Here is a 21,484-nt window from a genome sequence, read left to right on the forward strand (position 1 = left end):
AGTGTCACTTAATGACCAGAATGAGTCTTTTCTTTTTGTTTTAATGCAAAATCAAAACAAACATAATAAACTGAACTTTGAACCTGTCAAGTTGATGCTGCTGCAGAGATTTGTTTAGTGTGTGACTTCCTTTCTAGGCAAATGATTCCATTGGATCAACAACAAAGATTTGCAGTTATTGCAAAGTGTGATCTCAGTGTGATCTTCAATTTCAAAATCTCTAGCAAATTTTCAAGACTTCATATTAAACTCAGGCCCTTTTCTGTATTATGACCTTTTATAACAAATGTTAATCATGAGACACACCCATAGAGGTCACAGTTAAAGCTGTTGTTTGGTGAGGACAAGGGGAAAATCTGGTGTTTAGTGAGGATGGGAAAATCCACATCCATATGATGGAGCAGTTTTACTCTGCGTCGTGATATTTCCTTAGTGTTGAAATATTCTGTTGGGCAGCGAAACAAAGCTATTAGCCTACATAATAAAGCCCACAGGTATAGCTACATTTTATTTTGATTAAGTGTGCTGTGGTGGAAAGTATAGTACATTTACTCAAGTACTGTACTTAAGTACAATTTTTAGGTTTTAGTACTTTTACTACTTCTCCATTACATCTCCCCTCAGAGGCAAATATTGTACTTTTACTCCACTACAATTATATGAAAACTTTAGTATAGTTATTTTGTAGATTTTGATTATTACAAAACATACATTAACCACTTCAGCGCTATATAGATTCCGGCCATTTGAAAATAGCCGATCTACAAGCTCACAATGCGTCACGATGCAACGTATTGTGAGCTTGTAGATCTGCTATTTTCAAAAGATTTTATACATTTGAAAACTTGTGAAATTGGAGATTCTGCATAATGAGTTCTTTCTACTTTTGTACTTTTACTCAAGTACATTTTTAATTGTGGACTTTTACTTGTAACAGAGTATTTCTACATTGCAGTATTGATTTACAAAGTAAATTGATACAGTATTGATTTACAAAGTAAATCAATACTGTAAAATTGATTTTAGTAAAACATTTTAGTACTTTTTCCAGTGGAAAAAGTACATTTCTTAAGTTCCACTGGAGTGAGACTACTTGTGGTGAGCTTTAAAATGCTGTCTTCAGGATGTACAGTAGGTGGCGCACCATTGCTTTGAATCAGGTTGGTTCGAGGGAAAACCTGTCGATCGGTGTTGCCAGGTCTGCTTATTATAAGCGACCTTGGGCTTATTTTTCTGTAAAGTTGCTTTTAATTGCGGATTACGTTTTTTGGGGCGTGTTTCTAAAGTGTAGTTGCTAATTATTTGGGCTTGTTTCCTAATGTTGTTTAAACCAGTGGATCTCAAACATTTTCACGACAAGGACTTCCTAATTACTAATTAGTATGTCCGCAGAGCCCCATCTGAAAATATTTTGTGCCAGGAAAATAAAATGTTCAAAAATATTTTTAAAAAAATATTTTTGAAAGTAGCATCACATGCACAACCCGTCGCATTGCGACGTGTTGTGAGCTTGTAGATCGGCTATTTCAAATATCCAATGCATATAGGTTTAAAGTGCTCATGTGGCCTAGTTGCTTCTTCTTTCTTCTTCTTCTATCACTAAATAAAGTACTACTAAAGTACTACTAAATAAAGTACATCAATCAATCAATCAAGAAACTTGATAGTTGCTTCTTTTGAGCTTATTTTTCCAGACCTGGTTGCTTGTTTCTCTCGCAGAACCTGGCAACACTGCCTGCCTATCGATGTCCGAGAAGTCGAACGGAACACACAACAAGGAACGGAAGTGCACGTTGTATGACTAACACAGTAACACAATTATGTAGTTTAGTCAGTGATAATCCAGTTGTTTGAAGAATGCTGGAAGGGAAACCTACGCGGTAGCATTGAGGTTTAGAAACACCATTCACTGTGGCTGACGACGTGTGAAAGTGTCTCTTTAACTTGTGTCAAACACACCAGTTTCATCTGAAAACAGGAGCAGTCTCAGAGAAAGGTAAGGTTAGCATTTAGCTTAGCCACACTGAGCAAACCAACCATCTATCTAGCGTTTCTGTTGTTGATGTTTTGAACTTGGTCGTTTAGCCAGCTTTAATCTGTCTAGTAATGGTGATATCGGATTGGTTTAGACTATTATCAAAGCTTTTTCTGGTTAGTATTGAATGCCAAATAGTTACTTGACTACTGGTTACACACATGAATAGCCTAGTTATGTAACTAGCTAATGTCTGCTATTTTGATAGCGTTAACTTTTCTGTATTGATTGATTGATACTTTATTAACAGTTTGCAAAAAAAAGCACAGAAAATACAGTTCTATACAAGGTCTGTTAAAGGGATTAAACCCAAGAAAGCACTATGGCTTGTTTCCATTAGGGTCCTGTAACCTTTTTTTAATTTGTTAAAATAACTTAGTATTGAAATAGATGACATGGCTTATAACCCCGCGCTGATATCACATTATCTATTGCAGTACAGCTGGGTAGCCTTTGTGTTGAATGAACATGTATTTCCTTGCAGTTTAGAACTAGATTATGATATGAGGTGAAAAATATTGCAAGCATTAAGCCTGTATGGCTCTATTAACCAGTGGTGTAAAGTAAGTACATTTACTTAAAATTAGGAAAATATTGTACTTTTACTCCACTACAATTATATAGAAACTTTAGTTACAAGTTACTTTGTAGATTTTTATTATTACGGTATTACAAAACACACCATTTGAAAATAACAAATTTCAAAAGATTTTTTTAATACATTTTGAACCTGTTTTGAACCTGTGAAATGGCCACAGGTTCAAATAACTAGGTTTTATTTTTGTGTATTTTTGTATTATTTTTGTATGAATCATGTTATTTGAACTAGGTTCAAATAACACAATCAATAACTACTTTTACCTGCACAATGAACCTTTTACCTTTTACTTTTGGTACTGTTGCCAACGTTCAGGGCATACTTTCCAGTACTAGCCTATATATGGAGATCCCCATAAATGGAGACGATCGACCTAAGAAGTCTGACAGCATAGAATCTCTAGAAAGGGAGATTCCTAAACGTACCTAGCTCTGACATCAGAACACCCCTCCTGGAAACTCCATATATGGAGATAACCGAAACATCCAGGACTGACATCATAGTCCCAGATTTGGGCATAACTGACATAGCCCGTATGCCTGACACTAGCTGACGTCACCGTAGTGACATCAGGGGCCACCGCCAACCGTATAAAGGACTCTGGATGCCCTGGTTAAACCACTGTCCTCAGCGACGCTCGAAGATCATCTTAACTCTCTCCAGAGCACCAGGAGATTAGCTGGCCTTACAAACCAGTTAATCACGGATTGCATATTCAAGGACGACTAGCTGGCTTTACAACCCAGTTAGGCCTCTCAGTGGCTCTTGAGTCCGGTTTTAACCAACCAGCCGATTATCAGTATTACAGGTACTTTTGGTACTTTAAGTATATCTTGATACCGATACTTTTGCACTTTTACTCAAGTATATTTTGAATACGGGACTTATGCTTGTAACAGTATATCTACGTTGCAGTATTGATACTTTTACTTAAAACTTGCGAGCACTTCTTCCATCACTGCTATTAACAATACTTGTTCTTGTAATGTCAGGATGGATCCTGCTCTACTGAGGGAGAGAGAGGCCTTCAAGAAGAGGGCTCTGTCCACTCCAGCTGTAGAGAAGAGGCCTACTGACTCGCACAAGAAGAAGAAGGCCAAACTTGACAAGGAAGGGTCCTCAGGGTCCAAACACAATGCTGGTAAGTAGCAGCTGGAACTGTCATGACTTTCCCTCCCAGTGTTGCCAACTCTTGTGAGAGAAATAAATAAGCCAACCCACCTCCAAAAACAAGCCAAATCTTGCGAGAGAAACAAGACAAATCTCACCTCGAATAATGAGCCAAAACAAGCCCAATAATATGTCCATATAATCCTAATTATGAAAATAGTAGCTGCATATATCATTATAATTACTATGTAAGTGTATAATAATGTATGTTTTGGTTATTTATTATAACATTACACACATACTAGAGCCAGGGCTTAATAAGTAGAGACACCAGACAGATTCTGTCACTCAATGTGATTCACATTCCTTCCCAAACCTATGGGGAATTAATAATTATAGTATATACATCAAAGACATAGGCTTGTTTGATTTGCCAAAGAAGCCACAGCGTTTTTAAAACGAGCCCAAAAAAAACGCAACCCGCAATTCGTCATTTCCCGAACGCAACTCTGGAAAAAAAACAAGCCAAAAAGTCACGGTAAATAAGCGAACTTGGCAACACTGCTTCCCTCTGGTCTTATAGTTGGTTTGGTGGTTTATCACTTGAAGACTGGTGTGAAATGTGTGTGTGCCTGTGAAATATCATTGTCACACAAGCCTTGATGTGCATTTCAATATTGACTTACCTTTTCTTAATAACTACTTTTACCTGAAGCATTCCAGCGTAGATGGCAAGGCTCTATGTAAGGCAGTGCTTCCCCAACGTTTTAGCTTGAGACCCAAAAAGATTAATTTTGTGTCTCTCTGGGACCCAAACTAGTGAAAATTGCTTAATCTACAAGTTTGATCTGTAAGTTTATAGATCTGCTATTTTAAAGTTATTTTAATTTATGGAATTTCTTCCATTTAAAAAAAAAATGATCAAATTCTTGTGGACAATTACATTTCCCATTAAAAAAAAAAAAGTCTTGACCCTTTGCAAATTGGTCCGCGACCCACAAGTGGGTCTCGACCCACTGTTTGGGAAACACTGATGTAAGGGATCGTGTACCATGAAGCATTCATTATCAGAAAATAAACGCAGACAGGATGATGCAGGACATGAAGAGGACCCACATGATCACCCGCCTTACAATAATGACCAGTGACCACCTCACTGTACATAACACCGCTTATTACACGGCTACTTAGGAACACAATCAGTAATTTGATGTCCCCTCCCACAGCAACATAAAAAGAGGTGGGACAGTGGACCTGGAAGGGGCTAGCATCCAGTTTGTAAATTATAGGAAGGAATTATAGGCTATATAGGAAGAGACATTTCGTATGAATGGCCTGTAGTCTTGCTGTTTCACCCCTGCTGGTGTCAGAAGCAATTAGGCTCTATTCAAGCGGATGGGTTTTTGTCGAACTTTACACTCTATTTTATTACCTTTTAATAAACATTGTCATAAATACTATATGCTTCCAGCCGCTAGTTTAAAGTCTTCCCACGATTTTGTAACCCCATTTTTGGGCGGTGAAACCGCCCCTATAAGTGAGGTTTGGATATTTGTACAACAAATCCTGCGCTGTGATTGGCCAAAAATGTACCCCGCCTAACCCTGCACCGTGATTGGCCAATCACAGTCTATTCAGGACTGTGATTGGCCAGTGTCACATGACACATGTGCATAGCCCTATATAAGAAACCATAACTTAAAAAAAACTATAAATTAGTTTTTTTAAAGTTATGGTTTCGTCCATCATAAAGAGTGTTTCAATAAATGTATTTATTTTTTGTACATGATTGGTTGACTCCATTCAGTATTGTGATTAGCTAGCAAGACACCGCCCACTTCACACAGGGTGTGATTTTTTTTACACCCAGTGCCAATTGTCTATGTAATCCTGGGCACTACCTTCCCTCTGCCAACCTAGGGAGGCCAGGGCCGAGCTCATGCCTCCTTTAATGCATGAGAGCCAACTGACCACCTTGTCACCTGACAGGGGAGAGTTTCCCTGGTTGGACGTAGCGCGTGGAAGGAACACGTTATTCCAACCAGTTCCTTTCCCCTCCCATCAGGCGCCCCTATATAGCATTCATTTCTGAGTAAATTTTTCGGACCGGATATAGAAAGATGGTGGATTTGAAATGGCTGAAAAATAGGCTTCATTTACAGTCTGTAGAAACCAGGGGTGTGACTATTTTTACGGTCTATGGTATAGAGTAAGCAATACTAAGCATTAAAGCAGCACTGTGTAGTTTGGGGTATCAGTGGCCACTTTGGACACAAATAACATGGCAGCCAATGTCTTTGACTTCATTACCCAAGAGTCTCTGCAAGCATGTCCGGCGAGGACGCACTGTGATTGGCCAGTCTTCGCTTTGACTAGCAGTTCTGCCTTGGTGCCTTGGCAAATGCCAGGATGAAACTCATTGTCTCCCCTATACATAGTAATACAGTCAAGCCCCTAGCAGAGACCCCCCTGAGTCGATACATTTATGGAATGATGATTGTTATTGCTTATACATGTAACCTAATAATTTTGTGGGACAAAAAATGCGATGTAGTTGTTAAAACGTTAGATAGTTCTGCAAAGAGTATAAATGTCTCGGCCCTGTTTATGTTAATGACTATTACTGATTCGATGAGAGAGCTTGAAATGTTGCAGTATGATAACATACTATTTAAAACACAATAGTTCAGTTTTATGTATGAGCTCAATATATTTTATGTCTCAGCAAAAAAAACTACATTTATATCTAATTTATGATAACACTGTTTACCATGTATTTTTGGCCAAAGTTATTACATTACTGACCCATTCTTAGTAGAGTAGAGGCAGGACCCTTCAAAACACTAAACATGCATTTTTAGTATGCACCACCATTGTTAAAATATTCAGAAAAATCTTTAATTGCACATGTGGCATTCTTCTGCTTTCTCCTAAGATATACAATGAAAGCAGTGATGCCAAATCAGAATTCCTTCGTCTTGTATATAGACCAAGGCTGATCTATGCTAGGAAAACCCAAAAGCATGTGTCCAATGACAAATAGATAGTTATTCAAAAAAATTATTGGGTTAAAGTCAGTACACTGTTTAAATCATTGACCATTTATTAGGCAATTCGTGTTTAAGGCATATAAACCATAGTGTGCTCAGTACAACGTGGCTTTTTGCATCACTGTGCAGTGCCACATATCACCTGTCATTTATTTATGGTAATTTTACAGTGTCAAACGTGTTCAAGAAAACAACATTGTGGAATATACACAGTCAAAAGATTACTTGACCTAAACTCAGGATTGTTGCCTGTCTCGGCTTGACAAGCTAATAGATGATGTTGTTCAGGCCTGGTAGACGACCATGGACAAGGTTTAATTTAAAAACCATACATAGAACCATATTGACTGCGTTTTCTGATCTCTTGGCAGCTTCTCACTTCTAGTCAGAGCAGCTTGTTTTATCTTTGTCTTGTGTAGCCAGACGATCAGAGATCTCCGCCTACAGATAGGTCTGGCAACATTATAATTCAATATCTGGGCAGTTAGTCAGTGGCATGAAATGGCTGCTGACAAACCTAATCTATGCCCACTGCATTGAAAACAATTCACCGTCCCTCCCAATATGAACTGATTTTAAAGGTTTAGGGATGCTGCTATTTGTTACATTTCCAAATTGTTTCCACAACAGTTTTAGCCCAGCATTCATTGAATTTAGATCTCACACGAGATGCATCTGTGGGCAGAGATCTCTTTAATCTTGGACATATTTATGCTTCCAGGAGGCCATAGTATTGGGCAACACTCGATGTTTAATATAACATTTCTTCTGACCAAATACGAACATTTGCTTATAATATAAGTAGAGACATGATTACCCTTTTGACATTATGACAACTTTTGGCCATGCTACTTGTATAGAAAGCTCTTAAATTGACACACCCAGTGTTGTGTACTAGGTGGAATAATCACCTAACATATCCAGTATTTCTGAAGCCATAGTGTATGTATCCTAACTTTGCCTCGGTGGTTTCACCGTTTTAATGCACAGATCCCGTCTACAACCCGGCGCCTACTGTATCCGGTAATTTGCACACACATAATGTATCCTAAAGCACTGCCATGCTTGCTTTATTAAATCAGATCAATAGAGCAACCTTGTGTTTTGCTCTGGTACAGTGGGTATTCATTACATAAGGCATTCATTTCTGAGCTTTCCCTTTTGTGTCCTGAAGTGGTGGTGAATAGAGGCATGAGCTTCTAAATGTAATGAGAGGCCAGCTACGGTAGACTTCAATCCAAATCGTTGAGCAAAAGAAGGGTTGTTCTGTCTTGCCTCTAGCCCTCTTTTCTTGTCTACATGACCCTGTTTCGCCGCCATGTCCCTTCCCTCAACATACCCTTCTCTTCCTGTCGACTGTGAGTGAACTTATCACTACTGGGTGGTTTAAAAAAAACAAAACGTTCAGTTCTTTGGGTGCCACAGTCAAAAGTCATGGTATTTGCACCAGCTTCCCCCCCATTCTCCTCATCTTCATCCTACACCACCTCGGTTTCGGACTGTGACGGACGGAGGCTGCTCATGAGCTTGCTGAAGCCTCCGGGGCCTTCCTCCTGTAGCTGGCGATGAGTCTTTCCCTTGGCACAGCACCAACAGTCGAGCAGTTCGTATAGCACCGCCAGAGCAGCCAGGGACAGCACGGTGAGGACGAAGAGCAGCAGGATGACGAAGCAGGCTATATTCCATCCGTCATGGAAAGGGTAGACCTCCTGCACCTGCAGCGAGACCCGGGAGAGAGGGGCCACCTCCGGGTGCCAGGGCAGAGCGCTTGCGAGCAGGGTGGTACTGACATTGGCCATGATTTCTGGAATAGAGAGAGAAAGAAAAGGATAATGTCAGTATTTGCAGAGGTAATGGTTTTTGGTTCTGTGGGGGGAAGTCATTAGAGTATGAAGGATGACTAAGTTTTGTGGTGCTGGTTGTAAGGTTGCCATCATTGCATTAAAGTCAATATTGTGTTGGCCAGTCATACAGTGAGATGGTTAGGCATTGCTACAAGAAAACAATGCCAAACTGCACCTGTTCTAGTAGTGAGGCCATCTGTTGGATACCAAAATGGACTTCTGGAAAGTTGCAACAGTCATTTGACGTGCGGCAACATTTTGGCCGTAAAGATCTTCATTATGGTTTAAAGGAGAATACCGGACAAATTAAGTGTTGCCTTTGATGTCTCGTTACTTACCGACCGACGTGAAAAGTGGCGTTCTTTTTTTCCATAGATTCCCGTGTCGTCATTTTTTAAACCCCCTCCGTTGTCAGAATGGGAGCGTGTGGGTCAGGGAGATTCGTCTATTGTAAGACGAGCAGAAGAGAGAAAAACAACTTTGCCTCGGTTACAATAGACGAATCTCCCTGACCCACGCGCTCCCATTCTGACAACGGAGGGGGTTTAAAAAATGACGACACGGGAATCTATGGAAAAAAAGAACGCCACTTTTCACGTCGGTCGGTAAGTAACGAGACATCAAAGGCAACACTTAATTTGTCCGGTATTCTCCTTTAAGACTATGTGGCTGATGGGATTAACACCACTTAACCTCATGAGGCCTCTTTAGTCTCCACTAACACATGGACACACATACTGTACATACACAAACATCTCTGTACCACACTGACACACACGCTGAGTGAGTAGAGGGGCTGTGCTGTGGTGACCCATTTTGCTTGAGTGAGCTGAAGAGATGGGATAGGGAACATGGAAGCATGTATAAGAAAGTGGCTTTTGAATGCCTCCACAGACCTAGTCTAAATGTCTGCTCCATCATGCAAACGAGTTGTTTTATGCACAGCACACAGGGCTCGTATTGGTATGTAAACTACACATGCCAGTGTGCTGTCGGAATTCAGAGAGTATACTTGTGGACCGTTGTTTTGCACTGCTGTGAGTGAGAGTGTCGATTGCATGTTTGTCCGTTCACATGACGAGATAGGTGAGCACTCCATCTGTAGTGCTAAAGTGGGTCATTCACGTCACCAGGTTGTGTGTCAGTAACGTGATCTTACAGAGTTGTTGTGCTGGCCTTCAGTCTTCTCGGAGCATCCACCCATCCCAGACCAAATCCATCATTTCAGCAGAACTTGAGCTCTACCTGTAACCATGACGACCACCTCTTTGACATCCACCTCGTCTGTTTTGTCTGGCCTTGCCACCCTCCCCTCTCCCCGCCCCCCCCCCCCTGGCTCTTCTCAATGGATTCACACACACTGACAGATTGGGCTCCATTATGACATCTGTTATCCCATTCCAAAATGAAGCCCCACCCTAATTCAACCATCTAAAGGTGTTGTAGGACCACAAACTGCTTTGTTTGTGCACAGATGCTCTCCCCCTTAACACACACACACACACACACACACACACACACACACACACACACACACACACACACACACACACACACACACACACCCCCTAATGTCTCTAGCTGGCTCCTCACAGCTGTCAGTCCTGCATTGATTTCTTGTTGAGAGAAAGAGGCATCTCTTTAACCAGCAGAAAGACACACAAACATGAGAGATGTTTGGCATTCAAGCAGGACAGTGCAGACAGCCAGAACCATGTTTATTTAATCCCCCCGTTTTAAAACGAATCTACATCTTCATCATTATATCATTTTCTATTACCAGCTTTAATCTCCCCTGAATTATTCATTCTAACCTAAATGATATAGCCTAGGTGTTTGTAAAATATATATGACATACATTAGAGCAGATTTTTTTCTGATGCCATTGTTCATAATTTCCTCTTATTCTCTTTGACCAAATCTGACTGTAAAAGAATAAATGCACTATGGACAGAGTGGTGTAATCTACACCACTAATTCTGCTTTTCAAAATGCAACACACACACACACAAACATATGTACATCGTAGCCTAAATGTCCTAACATAATCCGTTTTCTCTCTCACACCCATACATACACAGTTAACCAAAAAATCTGCAGACTCACCTATGTGTCCGTGTCAGTTTCCAGATGATGTGAGTGAAGAGATGCTCTCTACTCTCTGCTGCTCCACCTTATTGCTCGCTCTTCCACTCCCGCGCCCGCGATCTCTCCTTTATTTTAATCGTCGTCTTCAGCACGCTCCCCCCTCTCTATCTCTCTCTCTCTCTTTCACTCTCTCTTTCTGTCTGATGCCACTCCTTGCAGCTCTTTAATATCTCAGCCTACCAGAGAACGGACATCCATTTCTCTCATTGGCTACGCTTGAATTCTGCCCCCCTGCACCATTAGCGAGCCGGCCTATCACGCAAATCAAACGTCCCGCCCTCTGAGTACCATACATACAGCAACAGCAGCTCCCGCCTACACTGTGAATCATTCATGAGTCAGTTGCCAGCAGGGCGGCTCTCTGATTGGCTGTCCTCCAGCACAGACCTCAGGCGGAGCATACTCTCCCCCCCCCCCGGGGTGCAGCAGCATCTTGAATGATTTCCAGCTGGTTGGGGCCTCGGGTCCATAAAATCAATCTTATCAGATGACACTAACATGCTGCTTATGTAGCCTTTTAACCCTTTAAGACCGGGAGAGGCATCTGTGTCATTTTTTTATTTGACCTAAAAAGCATTATTTTACACTTTGGCTATTCAAAAATCGTGAAAATGAACAAAAATCTTTGAATATATATATATATATATAATATATATATATATATATATATATTTTAAAGCGAACATTTTTAACTCCGTCCGCGGCCGAATGCATATAATTTTGGGGGTCCTTGACATGAAAAAGATTGAGCACCACTGATATAAAAACATACGTTTTTCAGAATGCTGTTGGGATTTAGGAGACATTCGTAGAATCGGCTTCAGGTCTTAATGGGTTAAGATGTTGTTTTTGGTGCATCAACTGTATACTGTGCTGATGAGGTGTGTTCCATGAAATGTTTACCTTTCATGCAGATGAAATGAATAAGTCACTCAGTTGTCTGTGCTAGTTGGCAATATTGGTTCCATCATAGTTGGTGATACTGGTTCCATCATAGTTGGTGGTTACAGCCCGTGTGTAACATTTGGTCCTCAGGCTTTATTAAAAAAAAAAAAAGGTCAAACTGTGTGACTCCTAGAGCATTTTAAACAAACACCTCTTTCTCCCTGTTCTCCAGACTCGAGTAATGGCAACTTCAGTCTGAAGGCTCTCACCGGTAGCTCTGGCTACAAGTTTGGTTGCCTGGCCAAGATCGTCAACTACATGAAGGTAAGACCCTAGGCAATAGTGATGAGCGGGTTGACCCGTTAACCGCGGATCAACCCGCGGCGCGGGTGGTCGAGTCAGGATTTCGCCCGCAATTATGCGGGCTGCGGGTGAGCGGGTCAGCCGCTCTCAAACATTTTTTAAAATAAATCACATGCTCTTGTTTTGTCTTTATTCCTAATAAGAATAATAACAAAGAGAGAGAGAAAGAAAAAATAGATTGTGGAGAGAGAGTGTGACCGAGTTTCGTAAAAAGCAACAGCACGGTTCAGCCAGAACTGCGAAAAGTGGCAGAAGAACTAAAATAAAGGCAATAATAAAACGGGGCCTGCTGCCATGCTGGCCCCGTAATTAAACAGTTTGAATACACTTGGGGTGTATACTTGAAGATTATTTTCTAACCTTCATGATTTTACAGAATATAGGTACGCCCCGTGGGGCTTAACCCGCGGGGCGGGTTGAGCCATAGATTTATATATGGGTTCGCGGGGCGGGTTGAGGCCGGTTGGGTTCCGGGGCGGGTCATGAAAAAACCCGACCCGCACATCACTACTAGGCAAGACTTACTAAAACAACCACACTAATATAAGAGTGGCCAAGTGTGGAAGTACAGTATTCTCATTCCTTTACAAATATCTATACATTCCTATATATATTCCAGTCAAAATGTTTTAGAATGAGCAGCACTTGATGATCAACAATATTAAAATATAAAATAATAGCCCATCTACAAGCTCACAATGCTTGTAGATCGTTTTTTTCACTATTTTGAAATGGGGCATAAATGGTTAAAGCCCTCGGCAACAGCATCTTGTTAGTGTTGGATTTGAAACAGACTCTCTATCAAAGCCTCAAAAATTGACCAATTTCTGTATTATGCTCCAGTTAGTGAGTCACTTTATTACATCCCCTGTGTCACATTTGGTCCTCAGGCTTTCTGTTGCATATAAACAGCTTATTTACCATTCTGTGTCGCTGCAGACGGCCTGCTAGAATCTATCACACCAGTTCACACTGACTCATCCCTGGCTGCAGGACATGTACCCAATCCACATGTACCCAATCCATGTTCATTAATTATTTTTGAGCGGTGCAACCGCTCCTATAAGAGGGTTTAGGACCCATCCGTGGTGAAAGTTTTTCTTTCCGTCGTGAAAATTTGTCTTTCGCTGTGACTCCATGCTATGGAAAACGCGCCCATAGGCTAAGTTTGGCAGGACGTGCTGTGATTGGCTAGTGAGACACATGATGAAATTAACTTCAAACTTCGTAGACGCGCTTTGATTGGCTAGCAAGACGCATGATGAAATTAATAACAATGTAAAAAATGTAAGCACGTCACTTCGCAGGACGTGCTGTTTTTGAATTGCACATTGGCAATTTTACAAACAATAGACCCAGGTGGTTCATGGGTAATTATAGATGTCCACAATTAGCACAACAGGTCTGTTAGCAGGGGGTTGACCGTCATTGGGCACACATACTGTCATTCATTCACAAACTGACCAAATCGACCAATGAACATTTTTGTTTCCCTAGTCACAGTCAAAGTATTAGGTTTGAAGCCATTTCATATTTTAAATCGCCATCCGTTAGACGATGGTGCCTGGCAGCCACCCCGCTGACTTCAGCCGTACCCAACGAGAATAAGTACAGCTACAAGCCAAATCAGTAATTTCATCATTTTCCTGCAGATTGCATGACCAGCACGGTGCTAATATTATGTGGGCTATAGAGCGTCGCAGTTCCCGCCCACTTCCTGTTTTTTTTGGTGCCGGAAGAAAAAACTCAATGCATTTTTCCATTGACATTTCCAAAAATATTTATATCTATTAATTTAAGCCTCGAATCAAGCCATCATGACATGACATGAATCATGACCATAAAACGTTTTTTTCTGTGATTTTTTTTTTATTTTATATTTAATTATATGATATACTATATTTAATAAATACCCTTTGTTTTGCCGTTTTCAACAACAAAAAAATCACAGAATCAAACGTTTATGGTCATGATTCATGTCATGTCATGATGGCTTGATTCGAGGCTTAAATTAATAGATATAAATATCTTTGGAAATGTCAATGGAAAAATGCATTGAGTTTTTTCTTCCGGCACCAAAAAAAACAGGAAGTGGGCGGGAACTGCGACGCTCTATATGCAATGGCGAGTACAGATTTTGATCCGTAGCGATCAAGCACCTCAGAATTAGGCTACTCCTTATCGTGCTGAAAGTTTGGCCTAGGTCTAAAAATACTCCTAGGACACGAGCGGTAGTTATGCAGCTTCCTACACACAATTTCAGCCAGGAGTAGGAGATCACTTTTTAGAATGAAGGACAAAGGACTTCACGGTTTGTGGACTCACTGAGCCGTTAAAATGGAAATCATGATTTCCACTGATGGGGTCTTGTAGCTGTTGTATTTTTTTACTTTCTGATAGTTGGCAGTTGATAGTGTGCCTTAATGACTATCATGCATGCACACTACTGACCATAGGCTATACAGTATGTTTATTTTGTCTTTGGCAATGTTCTTATTCATCAGAAGAACCTATAGCCAGTCACTGTCGGCTGGAAACCATGTCCAGAACCATTACTTCTCAGGAAATGGGAAGAAGAACCTGTGTTCCAATGGATTCTGCGTAGTTATTATTTTAATCACAAGCTCTCCTTATTTTTCATTGGTTAAATATTTATAAAAGCAACACAGACTTGATCACTTTCAACCTGGCGTTCCTTTTTGGGCATGTCGTCAGAGGTGACAAATTGGATAATTGCAGTTCTCAAAGCATCGCATCACTCACAGCTTGTAGAGCAGATATTTTCGTTACACAACAGCGCTGTAAGATGACATATGGAGATTTCTGCCCGACAGCAGCGATAGGAAAGTTGCTTAGAAAAATCGCTCACTTACATGCAACAGTCAACTCTCGCTGAAATGGCAATGCCACAAGTTGAATCTAAAATTTAGATTCTCTCTCACACACTCTCTCACTCTCGCAAATTCTACTTATGGCCCCAAAAAGGCTGGGTGGGTGTTTATTATATGAATCCATGTATGTTTGTCTATCTCTCAATCAGACGAGGCATCAGAGAGGGGATACGCACTTCCTGACCCTTGAGGAAATGCTGGATGAGACCAAACTGTTGGACATCGGGCTGAAACAGAAACAGTGGCTTATTTCTGAGGTGTGTTTGTCTTTTTGGATCAACATTCATAAACCATATGAACCGTTTTGATCCCTATTCTCTGGGCATGTCATAGTGGGACAAGAACATTCTGTGAAAATATTCAAACAAACCAGAACCCTTAGACCCTTGAACTTAAAACCTGAACATCTCCTATCCATTTGAACCTAGGCCTTGCTCAACAATCCAAAGATTGATGTGCAGGATGGGAAGTATGCCTTTAAGCCAAAATACAAGCTGAGGGACAAGAAGTCCCTGCTGAGGCTGCTGGACAAACACGACCAGCTGGGCCTGGGAGGAATCCTGCTGGACGATGTGGAGGAGGGTCTTCCCAATTCAGCTAAGGCCATTAAGGTAAAACACACTATTTCTATGTAAACTCTACACCTACGTTTACGTCACTCACCGATATGAACCGATTTTCATGTGAAATGTGTGTAACAATTAGTTATTTTCAGCAAGCAACACTGTTGCATGTCTGAAGTGTAAATTAGGCTTTAGCCTTTAGCAGACCGAGTATTGTTGGGGACAGTACCTTTTTGAAAAAATCTAACAAACTGATGCACACTGTCTTATTTGCTATTAAAACATTTATAGAAATACATAGCATTTTTAATGTGAAAGTTATGTTCCTTGAAAAGGCTGCCTTGTTGACATCATAAAAATAAATGTCCCATTCCCGAGTTGCGCATCGGAAATAGCTGATCTGAAAGCTCAGTGTGTCACATCGTAACATTAACATTAATCAGACATAAGACCATGTAAAACCATTTGGTCCGCCTACAGGCTTTAGCGGATCAGATCATCTTTGTGACCAGACCAGACAAGAAGAAGGTCCTATTCTACAATGACAAACACTGCCAGTTTGTGGTGGATGAAGGTGAGTACTGGCCAGGTTATTTACTCTTGATTATTGAAGTGATTGTCTCCTTAATTCTTAGATGGAACTAGATTTGTAAATTCAAGATTATTTATCATCAGAGGTAGGCGTATGCTATTATAGTTTACAAATGGTATAGATAGACATTACTATTTGTATGTTCCTTGCTCCCAAGCTATGCAGCTGCTTCAAAATGAGTTTGACCTTACACTTGGCTTCTTTTGCCATGATTTTACATGCATAGTGATACAGATCTAATCACCTTATGTTTCAATTTAACTTCTTTAATTCCTAGAATTCCAGAAGCTGTGGAGGAGCGTTCCAGTTGATGCCATGGACGAAGAGAAGATTGAGGAGTATCTCAAGAGACAGGGCATCTCCTCCATGCAAGAGACAGGACCAAAGAAAGTGGTCAGTGCCTTTTTGACCCTCCTGTTACTTTACTTCCAATAGACCACCGAAGTCCTGACGTCACTCGTTCATCCCCAGGTTTGCGGAAGTAATTTCTCTATGGAGAATAACATTGGGTCATCTTAGAATCGTCTCATATAAGAATTGTGGTCCAAAAATAAACACACTGTCCCGGCGTTATTGTCAGGGAGGAGGTTCTGTATCGTTTATGATAGTCAGTCACTTATATTTGATACAGTCTGTTTCTGGCGAAAATGTAACTAATTCGGCGGAAGTAACATTAGCGTTTTCTCACCGTCAGTTGATGCTTCATATCCATAAGAGTCAAACCGCCGGGGTCATTTGTTTATTTTTGGAACAGTTCTTATTTGACGCGATATTAAATACGTCTATGGGATTCAGAACGGGGGTGGAAAACTGCGAACCAGGTAGACAAACAAAGGATATGTAAATGACGTCAGACTTCGGCGGTCTATACTATGCCCTTTCCCCAAATAGTAAAAAAAACGCATTGTCATCAAATGTACCTGTAATCTCCTTTCTGGAGATTGAACATTTGAATCAGAGTTTACAATCACAAACGGAGCTGTTGAATGAGATTTGTATTGTCAACTGTGGTTTTGCTGCTATACTCTTTGCAGTGCCCGGTGCAGAAAAGGAAGAAACCGGGCGGCCAGAAGAAGAGGCGCTTCAAGACTCACAATGACCATTTGGCTGGTGTGCTGGAGGACTATTCAGAGGGTGGTGTGCCTGCTAAGAAATAAGATCCCCCTGCCTCTATTTTCTGGTTCAGAGAGGTTTGATGCAGAAGCAGTTGTCCAGAAATGACATGGATCAACGTCAAAACAAAGACTTTATGGGTGTCTCTCTAGTGTTAATGGGCTCGTTTTGCTTTCCTTGCACTCTTTTCTCAGTGATGAGTGTTCTCGCAGGACATGGACTGAATAGAAGCTGTACAATTTAATGGTGTCCAGTTGCTATGTTGATCATTGATAGCAGAGACCAGAGGAATGAGAGCCAGTTTAGATTATTATGTAAGACACTGGATGTCTGTGCCAAAACTACAAACAAAAATACGGGGCGCTGGCATTTACTTCTTAAAGCAAAATGCAAAGCTGTACATATTTTTTTTAAGCTTTACTGAGTATAACATGGACATTCACAGTAAAATGCTAAATTTTCCATAAGTTTATTATTTGGATTTAAATAATAAATTGCATCTTTGGCAAGATTTCTGTATCGTTTCATCAGAACTGCCTTACTAACAGACTTTTGGTTTGTCATTATCAGAGCTGATGTATGTCTAGTGTGTTCTACTGTGTGATATACAGTATCATCCCACCATCATTTTTTCATGCAGTACAGATACCATTTGGTGTTTTTCTTTTACTTTGTGACTATGCCATAGTAATAAACTCACTCCTTCACATCACGAATAGACGGTGAGATCAGGTGTGTTGGATCTGTTGCAGCCTGTCACGTCTCTGGCTACTATCACTAATTCATGTGTTTGCACAATAAACCCATAAGGGCACGGTCACACCAAACTATGGCTGCCCGCTGATTAACTCATGTTGGGCAGCCGACTGTTTTTTGCAGCCAGCGCATTCTAAAAAGTAGTAGCTTGCAGCACATTCTGTCCCAATAACTAGTGACGCACCTGTCGCTCACTTTCAGGACCCTCCCCGTAGCCAGCCAACATTCCCATTGAAAAGCATTGGCAGATTACGCCCCATAGTAGAACAAAAGTGCGGTGTGACCATGCCTTTAAAGGGGAATACCACTCATTTTCAACATTGAACTATGTCTTTAATATACCTAGAACTGTTGTGTTTATCCTATGTTGCCTAGAACTGGATAATTGATTGAGGTCATGTGATCAGTGACATACGCAGGGTGTACTTTTGGCTGAGGGGGCGGAGCCAAAAGCACACCGTTCTAAGGTGTATTAAAGACAGTTCAATGTTGAAAATTAGTGGTATTCAAGAGTTATTTTTGTATGGAATTTAAAAACATGTCTTAAAAGGGTACTGTCATTACAGTTTAGGTCTACTTATAATACTATTACAATTTAAGTGCAAGTAGTCATCACAACCATTCACTGCTCTCTTAACAAGTTAGAATTTATTTAAGTAATATAAGAAGAGTGAAAGTAGGAAAATGTATAGGCAAATACAAAACACAAAACACTAGTGCAAACAAGGCTATACTTTTATAAATTAAAACCGTTTCAGCCCTTCTAGCAAGTTGATCAATTATTAGGTTGGCTTGTACTGTGGCTGGTTTTGACCGTTTTCTTTAAGTGGTGGTAGTTGGGCAAGATCTTCATCAGAAAGTCGAGCTGAAGAGTCTGGGGCTGAAAAAAAGACAAACAAATGCATAAATAATAATGCAGAAGTGGTGCTTTTCTTCATTTTATACCTTTTGAACTATTCAAGAGGCATTATCCATTTCCAAAAATCTTGTGTTTCCATTCTTTCATCCAGGAATATTATTTGTTAATTTTGCTGGTTGGCACAATAAGACAATGGGTAATAACTGAACAATGAACGATAGTGAAATTATCTAAACTAAAATGTCAGACATTACTTAATTGGCCTACTGGCAGCGTTAACAAGAAATTTTGCGCTGATCAGTCCAGTGGTTTGCAAGATTATACTGTATATTAACCATAAACGTAATCTTGTCTAGTCCAGAGCTGCCTCACCTTATTTCACAATAGTGCATGTACACACAACACAGGTTTCAATATAACAAAACACAGCTATGTACCTGCGGTCTCTCGGTCTGTACTCGTCTCATACAGCCAGAACCGTAAATGACTGTATTCTCCGGTATGACCTCGCAGGTGTTCACCTGGCAGAAAGCGCCGATGATACAGCCACTAGTTAGGATCACATTCCTCCCGACGTCGGCTGGACAACAAGAGCAGAGCACATTTGATATAGCACAGTACAAAGTAGTTAACATGGCTCCAATATATATTGCATTTAGCAGAATATTTAATCTTAGGCAGTGACTGACACCAAACAGCCTAAAAAACATAGATGCAAATAGGCCATCTCACCTTTAGATTCAATAACATTGTTGTCACCAAGTTTCATGGCTTGTGATACTGAAGAGGAGGTTAAGGCCAAGTCAATGGTACATACGTTAGGTACAGCATATACATACCAGGTCTATAATGGCTTTGATTCACCGTTACTCTTTTCAGACCAGTCAAAGGATACCACATCCTACTTCAAATACGTTGTTTATGCCAATGGTCATCGTCTTGGGCTCCACTCCCTCTGAATCTGGTGTGATGTTCTCTGGGTAACTGTTGGAGGTACCAGACAAATGATTGTGTGAAGACTTTTGTACAAATGGGACCAAATGGACATTTTACAGACAGGTAACTCTTGAGAGTCTACAAATGGAACCGTTACAAGTCCATTTGGTTCCACTTGTAGACAGAGTTAAATTATTTTACAGCGTACAATCCATAAACAGAAATGATGATTTCTATAATAACCTATTAATTATGAGAGCTTGCTCCTCTATCAAGTTGCCCTCTCCAATCACAATGGGTCCTGCCTCTGCAATGATGCGAGCTTTGGGATGGACCACCGTCCTCGAGCCTGGTCAAAACACACACACACAGATAAACAAAGATCCTTCATTAAAAGCACTGTATAATGTTCAATCTATGCCAACCTGTGAGTTCCTGTAGAGGGTCCTGAAAGTGAAAACATTCATAGTGTGTGACCATCTTACCAATAGAGACATCTCCTCGAATTTCACATTCAACACACACCACTGCTCCAGCAGCGATTTTGACGCTGAAAGAAGAAGCAAGTAATGTTGAGTAATAATACAATAACAATAATAATAAAAACCAGTGGTGTAAAGTAACTAAGTACATTTACTCTCAAGTACTGTACTCAAGTACAATTTTGAGGCATTTTGACTTTACTGTAATTCATTTTCAGTACTTTTACTTCTACTCCACTACATCTCAGAGACAAATATTATACTTTTACTCCACTACAATTATTTGAAAACTACTAGTTACTTTGTAGATTTTGATTACAAAACATGCATTAGCCACTTCAGCCCTATACATTTCACCCATTTGAAAATAGCAGATCAACATCAAAAGATTTTTAGACATTTTATACATTCGGAAACTTGTGAAATGGGACCTACTGCATAATGAGTACTTTTACTTTTGAGTATATTTTGATACCAATACTTTTGTACTTCTACTCAAGTGCATTTTGAATTCCGGACTTTTACTTGTAACAGAGTATTTCTACACTGCAGTATTGATACTTTGACTTAAGTAAAACATTCGAGTACTTTTTCCACCACGGATAAAAACATTGTTGTTTTTGCCAGCGCACGCGTTACATATACGTTTAAGATGGCAAACGGCTCGTCGTCATTGCTTTTCAGTTCCACTCTATTCTTTATTCTACAGGATGTTCATATGTTAATGTTAAATAACTTTTCTTTGGCCTTCATTACCTTTTCTGAACACTTTGTTTATCAGCCATGATGGAAGCTCTGAAACTCCTTACTTCCGCTGATCCGCTCACTCGACAATCGATTTGGAGTCCTGGAGATGGCTACGTCTGCGCATGCGACATAGCTTTATATAATATAATATAATATCAGTGGTGAAAAAGTACTCACATTTTTACCTAAGTAAAAGTATCAATACTGCAATGTAGAAATACTCCATTACAAGTAAATGTCCGGAATTCAAAATTGACTTGCTTGTAGATCTTGTGTAAATCTGCTATTTTCAAATGGCCGAAGTGGTTAATCTACAAGGTAGCTAGGAACTAAAGTTTCAAATCATTTTAGTGGAGTAAAAATATAATATTTGCCTCTGAGATGTAGTGGAATAGAAGTAAAAGTACTGACAAATTTAAATGTACTTAGTTTTTACAGTCTATGGTCTCTAGACAGGGACAGTTAAACTGTATTTTGTCCCTTCTCTCTCCCACTATAACATTGCGTCACCG

At 40.2% G+C, this 21,484-nt stretch overlaps 3 protein-coding genes across 3 annotated transcripts; 1 reads left to right on the forward strand and 2 right to left on the reverse strand.

Moving 5' to 3' along the window:
* The first annotated feature begins 1,783 nt into the window (after nt 1-1,783).
* Nucleotides 1,784-17,906, forward strand: gtf2e2 (general transcription factor IIE, polypeptide 2, beta). The gene is made up of 8 exons (XM_080444777.1): nt 1,784-1,996; nt 3,626-3,774; nt 11,903-11,994; nt 15,074-15,181; nt 15,353-15,535; nt 15,968-16,061; nt 16,357-16,472; nt 17,114-17,906. The coding sequence occupies exons 2-8, from the start codon at nt 3,627-3,629 to the stop codon at nt 17,234-17,236; spliced, it is 864 nt and encodes a 287-aa protein (XP_080300903.1). The 5' UTR covers nt 1,784-1,996; nt 3,626; the 3' UTR covers nt 17,237-17,906.
* On the reverse strand, nt 8,272-10,824 carry smim18 (small integral membrane protein 18; the record flags this gene model as incomplete). The annotated part of the gene is made up of 2 exons (XM_080456680.1): nt 10,744-10,824; nt 8,272-8,597 (listed from the first exon to the last, which is right to left on the reverse strand). Exon 2 carries the CDS (start codon nt 8,590-8,592, stop codon nt 8,272-8,274), a length of 321 nt encoding a protein of 106 aa, XP_080312806.1. The 5' UTR covers nt 8,593-8,597; nt 10,744-10,824.
* Nucleotides 17,907-18,578: 672 nt separating the features above from the next.
* On the reverse strand, nt 18,579-21,046 carry LOC308097167 (dynactin subunit 6-like). The gene is made up of 7 exons (XM_080444806.1): nt 20,982-21,046; nt 20,229-20,293; nt 19,987-20,092; nt 19,703-19,791; nt 19,540-19,587; nt 19,245-19,387; nt 18,579-18,828 (listed from the first exon to the last, which is right to left on the reverse strand). The coding sequence occupies exons 1-7, from the start codon at nt 21,008-21,010 to the stop codon at nt 18,724-18,726; spliced, it is 585 nt and encodes a 194-aa protein (XP_080300932.1). The 5' UTR covers nt 21,011-21,046; the 3' UTR covers nt 18,579-18,723.
* Nucleotides 21,047-21,484: the final 438 nt, after the last annotated feature.

Source organism: Gymnoscopelus braueri, assembly GCF_963280865.1.
Source record: "Gymnoscopelus braueri genome assembly, chromosome: 2".
In the NCBI taxonomy this organism is placed as follows: domain Eukaryota; kingdom Metazoa; phylum Chordata; class Actinopteri; order Myctophiformes; family Myctophidae; genus Gymnoscopelus; species Gymnoscopelus braueri.

What these genes read in the sequence shown, in the direction of transcription:
- gtf2e2 (XM_080444777.1), top strand. Translation starts at nt 3,627, where the DNA reads ATGGATCCTGCTCTACTGAGGGAGAGAGAGGCCTTCAAGAAGAGGGCT. An exon ending in AACAGTGGCTTATTTCTGAG is followed by an intron (nt 15,182 to 15,352) that starts GTGTGTTTGTCT and finishes ATTTGAACCTAG; the next exon opens with GCCTTGCTCAACAATCCAAA. An exon ending in ATTCAGCTAAGGCCATTAAG is followed by an intron (nt 15,536 to 15,967) that starts GTAAAACACACT and finishes GTCCGCCTACAG; the next exon opens with GCTTTAGCGGATCAGATCAT.
- LOC308097167 (XM_080444806.1), bottom strand. Translation starts at nt 21,010, where the DNA reads ATGGCTGATAAACAAAGTGTTCAGAAAAG. An exon ending in AAACAAAGTGTTCAGAAAAG is followed by an intron (nt 20,294 to 20,981) that starts GTAATGAAGGCC and finishes TTCTTCTTTCAG; the next exon opens with CGTCAAAATCGCTGCTGGAG. An exon ending in CAAGCTCTCATAATTAATAG is followed by an intron (nt 19,792 to 19,986) that starts GTTATTATAGAA and finishes TACCTCCAACAG; the next exon opens with TTACCCAGAGAACATCACAC.